Source organism: Oncorhynchus clarkii, chromosome 14 (assembly GCF_045791955.1).
Source record: "Oncorhynchus clarkii lewisi isolate Uvic-CL-2024 chromosome 14, UVic_Ocla_1.0, whole genome shotgun sequence".
NCBI classification, from domain to species: domain Eukaryota; kingdom Metazoa; phylum Chordata; class Actinopteri; order Salmoniformes; family Salmonidae; genus Oncorhynchus; species Oncorhynchus clarkii.
The window spans coordinates 22,786,319-22,794,069 of NC_092160.1; the positions used below are offsets into that span (position 1 = coordinate 22,786,319).

The 7,751-nt window shown below is 44.4% G+C and overlaps 1 protein-coding gene across 3 annotated transcripts; it reads left to right on the plus strand.

Moving 5' to 3' along the window:
• The first annotated feature begins 333 nt into the window (after positions 1-333).
• On the plus strand, positions 334-7,419 carry LOC139366417 (kyphoscoliosis peptidase). 3 transcript variants are annotated; one of them, XM_071103883.1, is made up of 7 exons: positions 339-413; positions 1,457-2,242; positions 2,472-2,610; positions 3,292-3,409; positions 3,563-3,754; positions 4,481-4,671; positions 4,940-7,419. In XM_071103883.1, the coding sequence occupies exons 2-7, from the start codon at positions 1,490-1,492 to the stop codon at positions 6,250-6,252; spliced, it is 2,706 nt and encodes a 901-aa protein (XP_070959984.1). In that variant the 5' UTR covers positions 339-413; positions 1,457-1,489; the 3' UTR covers positions 6,253-7,419. The 3 variants fall into 3 exon arrangements, with proteins under 3 accessions (XP_070959986.1, XP_070959984.1, XP_070959985.1); XM_071103885.1 differs by lacking the exon at positions 1,457-2,242 and having other exon boundaries at positions 334-413; XM_071103884.1 differs by lacking the exon at positions 3,292-3,409 and having other exon boundaries at positions 3,571-3,754; positions 4,940-6,981.
• Positions 7,420-7,751: the final 332 nt, after the last annotated feature.

Here is a 7,751-nt window from a genome sequence, read left to right on the forward strand (position 1 = left end):
AGCTCTGTCAGCCTAAAATACAGTACTTTCAAATGTACCACAATTGAAGTAAACAAACAAAAAAATGTGTTAGCATAAACCCAGCTCACCTCTAACCTCCCCAAAATCTCACACCTTTCCCAGAGCCCCCCCTTGGCTCCCTTCTGCAGCCCCAGACCCTCAGCCCACCCCTACCCCTGGAGGGTAGCGCTCGTGGAAAGTTGTGCCATTGGTCTCTATCAGCTGCTTTGTAGTATTTTTAGGTCTGTCATCCCCTCGCCGTGGAAACCCTACACATCCCAGCCCCGAGGAGAGACACACAGAGTATAAAACAGACACAGGTTCGGGAGGTGAGATCTGTCAAGACATAGATGGAGAGAACACAGACAGACAGCCAGATAGATTTACCATTGCTGACAAAGCATCAACACCAGGTAGGAATAATTTATCTTTATTGGGATCCCCATTAGCTGACACCATGAGGGAAACTAATCTTCCTGGGGTCCATAAACGCAGCAAAAATACATTACTCTCTTACCAATCCATTTTTTAGGATTTATTGAGATCATCACTTGAATATGAGGCATGGCGTGTGTGTTTACTTCTGGGCATTATTACGATTAATTTGCAAGTTATTATCTGTATAGTTCAGTTTGAGGTTATCATGAAACTCTGCAAGCTGCTGCGATAAGACAAAGGGCTCAATTCAATCTGTTGCGCTGAAGATCCACTTTATAGTGCGATTGACAAAGGCAATGAAACTGCCTTCACGGTAAACGCTGCATATGTCAGCTCAATCGGAAGTTACCAATACATTTTAATGTTGATCTTCCAGGATACCTCGGCGATATGGATTGAATCCAGCCCTAACATAGACTAACATAAGACTAACTGTACAGACTGCTGCTGCTGTATATGATTAACATAGCACACACTAAGACAACATCGTCTGCACATAGCACAAATAATCTGCAACTCACATATTGCTGTCACATTTTCAGAAACACACAGAGAAAACTTGTATTTTACCTTAATTAACATGTCAAGTGCAATAGCATGGTCTCTCTTCGTAATGACCTCGTCTGTCATTTATTTGATGTGTTTACAGAAGTATATTTGTGTGTATGAAGGGCATATGAGTGCAGATGTATAGAGGAAGTAGATATCATAAAGCTACTATTTACCCACACTATCAATAGCAACCATCTGCTTTCAGGTATAATTTGATGCCTATATTTTTTCTCCAGCAGCATTGCCTTGAGTGTGAACCTTCTTTTTTACACCATTGTCTTTTTTGAAGATACCAAGTTTCAGTCTGAATTGAGTATTATTTGCCCTTCACTTCACAGTGCAGAGGTGCAGATTCAAATAACTTTCACTCTTATTGCAGTGTTATTATTTACACCTCTGTGTCCCAGGATCAGTTTTAATTGGTTTAATATTGCGTCTTTAATTAACAGTTATTTTTCTCTCTCAGTTTTCTGCTCCGATATAACCAAAACTGGAAACGATGGGCAATGTTCTTCACATGAGGTCTGTAGAGGTCCCTTTCCCAAAGAGATCCCTCAACCTCCGCAGCGTCCATTGCCCCCTCCCTACCAACAATTACCAACAGCACTACTGCTACAACAGCAACAACAGCAACAACACTAAAGTGACTGAGGAGGAGTCCTACCCTCAGGCCACACAGAAGGCCTCAGGTCAGGAGGTCAAAACTGGGGAAAGTGGTGAAAAGAAAGCCTCCAAACCCCAAGATGGCCACTCTAAAGACACCTCAAAAACAACGTCAGATGACAAAAAAGGTCTGTCAGTTGTCCAGCAAGAGTTGAAGCTAGAGGTTCTGTCACTAAATAACAGCAATATCATGAAAAGCCACAAAACTGTAGCGTCAACCGTAGCAACCAAAACGACAGTGGCAACTGTTGCCGGTGCGGCCCAGTCCAAGACTAGTTCTGTGTTTCAGAAATGGGCTGCCATGGAGTTGGAGGTCCAGAGACCCATGACCAAGCGACAGCTGTCAGATGAGTGCGCTGCTTACTCCCTCAGGGTGGTGAAGAAGAGTACAGTGAGGAGAGAGGAGGGGGACATACAGAGGGATGTGGAAGGACGAGCCCCGGTGAAGCCCAAACTCCAGCCAAGACCAAGGGAGAGCTCCAGTAAAGTAAAGAGCGGAAGCGTCTCAAAAAAAAAGCTCAAAAAGGAACTCTTTGCCACCACAGAAGTATTCAGCAGTGTGGATAATCATGCCATCAATACTGGAAAAGTCTGTTTCTAATACTGTATTATTTTTGTGTGTGCATGTAGGATACCACTGTGTATGTGTATGTGTGTCTATGCGTATATTTGTACATCTCAGCGTGCGTGTGTATATTGTATATGGTTTTGTATATTTGTGCACTTAAATGCTTGAGTGAGTGTGTGTGAGTGTGAGTGTGTGCGTGTGTGTTTGCATTTACGTTTATTTTTCTCCACAAATCCTGTTTGTTTTGCAGTTGCGCAGTCAAAAGATCTTCTCAGTTCCGACCATCACCCAGACCATCACCCAGACCATCACGCAGACCATCACAGAAGGAGCACAGAATGAGCTGGAGAAACTGAGAGCCATCTGGATCTGGCTCTGCCACAACATCGGTCAGTAACACACACACACACACACTTTTAACAGCCGTACACTCCTACACACCTTCTCAATTATCCAACCCACGGCTTACTCACGACAGCGCAGCGACACTGCAGCAACCTGCCAATAACATAACACCACTTAGAACACTGTGCATCAGAGAGCTTTACTCTAGAGCCCCATACTATAAGGTAAGAGTTGGTCTCATTAGGCTCTTTACCATACTAGATATACATCCCAAACTTTCCATCCCTACACAGCTGTCCTAACAATGCTACCCTAAGGTCTTTCCACTGCGTATATACAGGGATCAGCTGTTGGTGGATGGGACCTTGCGGTTCAACCTAACGAGGACAGACGTTCATTAAAATAGACATTCATTCATCTCACTCTGGGTCCACTGGAAATGTTAATGAAATAGCCGCACAGTTTCAGTCTGACGTGATAAGTGGCCTCGTTATCTAATTAAATGGGCAAGCAGTCCCGTGGTTATAGTGGGGGATTAAATCCTTATAATTCAATTTAAGTTACACTGTGTCTTTTTTCATATGTCCCAATGTTAGACATGGAGTCTTTCCAGGGAAGTTGATTGCAGAATACCTTGATCGTGACATTTTGAGTTATGCAAGATAGTGGCATAATTCTCAACATATCCTTCCCTAAATGTTATGGGGGGGCGGTTATTTTTGCAGAGTACGACGTAAGTGGCTACCTTGGCCTGACGGACAAGTTGTGCTCCCCAGAAAGGGTCATTGAGACGGGTCGGGGCGTGTGCTGTGGGTACTCCAGCGTCTGCATGCAGATGTGCCAGTAAGACAGCATTTGGTCCATTGAAAAATAATTTGTAAAAATCAAATAAAACCATCAAACACATTGACAATTGAGTGGTCTAAAATTGCATACCATTGTCAGTAATAAACACATCAGGCACTCCACCCTTACATGTTTCCTGCTTCATTGCAGGGAGGCAGGAATCGAATGCCAAGAGGTGTCTGGCCATGGCAAAGGTATTGGGTACAGGCAAGGCCAGAGCTACCAAAACACCAAGTCCCTCCACATGTGGAACGCAGTGAAACTGGGAGGCCACTGGTATCTACTGGACGCATGTTGGGGAGCAGGGAGAGTAGACATGGACAACAAAGCCTTTATTAAGAGGTGAATATGAGTTCCAAGTAAAGCAATTGGCCTACATGATTGGTAACTGTGCTAGCACAGAGTTAAGTACATACTATACTGTTGAGCACAACATTTATTATGTTGACAAGCTGCCAATAGATGCAATTGAATCACTAAGAATAGCAAAGAACTAGTGTCTGATTAGCTATTCTAAAATAAACCCTGTTATTCGTGCATGGAATGTCAAGAACCGTGTTACTTGATAATGATGAAAACAAGTAATGATGATTGCCACTCATTACAAAGGCTATTTTTGTAATGGACCAATTCTAACAAGGTGGTCCACAGGACCATACATACAACAGTACTAGTGCCAAATATGACTGGAATTATCTCACTACAATCATATAAAAATAGAGTTCCAAAAAGGATTCTCCGGCAGTCCCCATTTAATAACACTTTTTGGTTCCAGGTAGAACACTTTTTAGTTCCAGATAGAACGCTTTTGGGTTCCTCCTCTGTGGAAAGGGCTTTACAATGGAACCTAAAAGAGTTCTACCTGGAACCAAAAAGGGTTCTTCAAGGGGTTCTGCTATGGGAACAGCAAAAAAAACCTTTTAGGTTCTAGATACCATCTTTTTATCAAAGAGTGTACTTGTGGAATTTATTTAAAAAACACTACTGCAACATCTCCCAAGCGTTGTCACTTTCGATTAGCATTAGCAATAGCTTTTCTGCTATTAAGCCATTCTCCTTGTCGTCCAGGTACGATGACTTCTACTTCCTGACAGACCCTGAGGACTTCATCAACTCCCACTGTCCAGATGAGAAAGAGTGGCAGCTTCTGGACGATCCCATCCCACTGGAGGAGTTTGAGAAGAGGGTTCTAAAGACCTCTGAGTTCTACAGACTGGGTCTGACCCTCCTCCATCCCAAACACTTCCTGCTGGTCACAGGTCAGTCCCGCATCCATATAAAACAAAAATGGCGGCACAGTCCATAAAAAACTGGAGACTAGTGCTCAAGGTTGAATTATACAACATAAATGGTAGGCTAACACGTTGTTGAAAGTGGACACTGTTCACAGAAGTTATTCACAGTTAGTCATAAAGTAGTTGTAGATGAATATGTCATTGAAGAGTTACCATTGAAGAGGTACCATCATTCAGGCCTAAACTGTACAATATGTTGATTTTGCTAATTGCTGTTTCTGTTTCTGATCAGAAAATGGTGAGGCCTCGGTGTCCATGAAGTTCACCAAGCCTGTCGACTTCACCTACCAGATCTCTCAGCGGAGCGGCTGTGAACCCAAAGCGGTCAATAGCTCATCTGGCCTGCTCACTGTGACCCGGGAGAGCATGAGGTTACGACTGCTGCCCCCTACAGGTGGCACGTATGACGTCATGATCTTTGCCCGGTCAGGCAACAACTCAGGGACGTTCAGCTGGGTCTGCTCTCTCCTGGTGGAGTGTCCAGAACAGGAACCAACTGAAGAACTCCCTGAGAACCCCTTCTTGTCCTGGGGTCTGCAGCGGAGCGCAGAGAGCCTGGGGGTGAAGAAGTGCAGCAACGGAGCAGAGGCTGCGGTGTCGGAGACTGGCTCCTTCGAGCTTGTTCTGCACACCTCCAGACCACTCATGATGCTGTGTGAACTGACCCAGAAAGACCTTGACCCGTCCATAGCCAAGAGGTGTCTGGCAACTCAAATCCAATCTGACCGCCTCACCTGTAACGTCCTCTGTCCCTATCTAGGTTACTATCGATTGTCTGTGTTTGTTCGTAACTACGAGCAGCCCCAAGACGGCTTCCAGAATGGAGGCAACTTCCTCTTGCACTGCACAGGAGGCGCTATCAACCTCAATGAGCTCTTTCCCCCTGCCCTTAGCACTACTTGTGGGCCTGGCATCCGGACGCAAGACGCTGGCCTCTCAAAGTTCAGCCACACGGGGGCGCTGGTGAGCACCCAGCAAGGCAAATGCAACATTACTTTCCAAAACCAACAAGACCTGGAGCTCCACGCTGTGCTGTTCAAGGAACAACGCAAGAGACTGGGGCACCCACTCTGCCGGCACGTCTTCTTCACCTACAACAGCAGCAAAGTGACCATCAGCGTGGCCCTACCCGAGGCCGGAGTCTACAAGCTGGGCCTTTACGCCAAAACCTCCACTGACCAGGACTTCAGTCTGCTATGTGACTTTGTGCTGTGCAACAGCTCAGGGAGCAGCTGGCCTCCGTTCCCCTGCACCTACACAGCCTGGCAGAGGGGCAGCGTGCTGTTCGAGCCCCGTGGGGGTCTCCTGGAGCCCATGTCCTGGGTGCTGTTCAGGGTCAGGGTGCCTGGGGCCCAGAGGGTGAGCGTGGTGGGAGAGCAGCTGAAGGAGCTGCAGCTCAGTAAGAGCCGTGTGTGGGAGGGAGAGGTGTTCACCGGGGCCAGCATGTCCCAGCTCAAACTGGCAGCCAGCGGGGGTGGAGGGGGCTCCACTGACATGGCCATTATCATGTCCTTCGACGTGCTGAGCCAGCAGAACGAAATGTAAAGCGATAAGCAGGTGGGCGGGGAGGCGAGGGATTAATAAGAGACTGTATAAACAGGTCTTTTACCATAGCCTTGTTGAAGCACAGTAAAGCACGGATGGGTTAGGCTCAAGGAATAAGGTGCTCCATCAGAAATACCTTGGTTTGACAGAGGTACTGAATGGCATAAATGTGAAATTATTTGTAGCTTTCGTTTCTGGTTCCGATTTGTTTGTTTGTTTAGTTCATAAGAAAATGATATCTGACCTCAAAGTTTCCTTGCAAGGTGCTGTATGAAACACAAATGAATTCTTCCTATGTATAATAATTATTAGTATGGACTTTGCTGCTCTGTATAAAAATGCATTTAGAATCATTACCATTTGTCAGAATCCTATTAAATGTATAGTAACATGAATTTCTGAATGCTTTATGAGCTGTGCAATGATGGATGAAATAATTATTATACGTACAGTACCAGTCAGAAGTTTGGACACACTCATTCAAGGGTCTTGGGTTGAGGTCGGGTGATTGTGGAGGCCAAGTCCTCACTATTATTCTACAATGTAGAAAATAGTCAAAATGATAGTTTTTTTGTCCTGTGCAATACTTTGATCCTATATTGTCTGTTGCACGTTATTTACTTGTGTTTTTACTGCTAAAGAGGGTGCTAGTGGTTAGACTTAGTGTAATCAAGTTTTCGAAAAGGTTCTGTTCTCTTGAAGGTTAATAAAACCCTTTTAGATCACAAATCATTGTTGTTTCCTTTTTTATTCAAGTCTTTTTTTTGTCTAGATGGGTGTTTATCTCTATATTAGTGTCACGCCCTGACCTTAGTATTCTTTGTTTTCTTTATAATTTTGGTTAGGTCAGGGTGTGACGTGGGTGATGTATGTGTTTTTGTACTGTCTAGGGTTTTTGTATGTTTATGGGGTTGTTTACCATCTAGGTGTTTTATGTATGTCTATGGTTGCCTAGATTGGTTCTCAATTAGAGGCAGCTGTTTATCGTTGTCTCTGATTGGGAACCATATTTAGGCAGCCATCCTCTTTGGGTATTTTGTGGGTTATTGTCTATGTCTAGTTGCCTGTGTTTGCACTCAGTATATTATAGCGTCACGTTCGTTTTGTTATTTTGTATAGTTTGTTTAGTGGTCTTTGTCTTCATTAAAGTATCATGTATTCACATCACACTGCGCCTTGGTCTCCTCCGTACAACGAACGTGACAATAGATTTTTTTCATTATTGACAGCTTATATGAAGGTGAAATCAGTGTCTGAAGCCCTTTACACCTTTAGCTTGTACTTGGCCTCTAGCACAGAAACTCATTTCATAATGAACACTATGTACTGATACTGTATGTCTAAGTAATGCAACACTATCTCATGTACAGTCTTCTTTATAAGCTGTTATGAAATCTGAAGAGTTATGAACCCTGGCTCTGTGGACATTGTCACCACCTCACCATCAACTTATTTTTGGTTTTATTTTACATCTGGCCTGTGGATCTCACCTTCTTCAC

What these genes read in the sequence shown, in the direction of transcription:
- LOC139366417 (XM_071103883.1), top strand. Translation starts at nt 1,490, where the DNA reads ATGGGCAATGTTCTTCACATGAGGTCTGTAGAGGTCCCTTTCCCAAAG. An exon ending in AACAAAGCCTTTATTAAGAG is followed by an intron (nt 3,755 to 4,480) that starts GTGAATATGAGT and finishes CTTGTCGTCCAG; the next exon opens with GTACGATGACTTCTACTTCC. An exon ending in ACACTTCCTGCTGGTCACAG is followed by an intron (nt 4,672 to 4,939) that starts GTCAGTCCCGCA and finishes GTTTCTGATCAG; the next exon opens with AAAATGGTGAGGCCTCGGTG.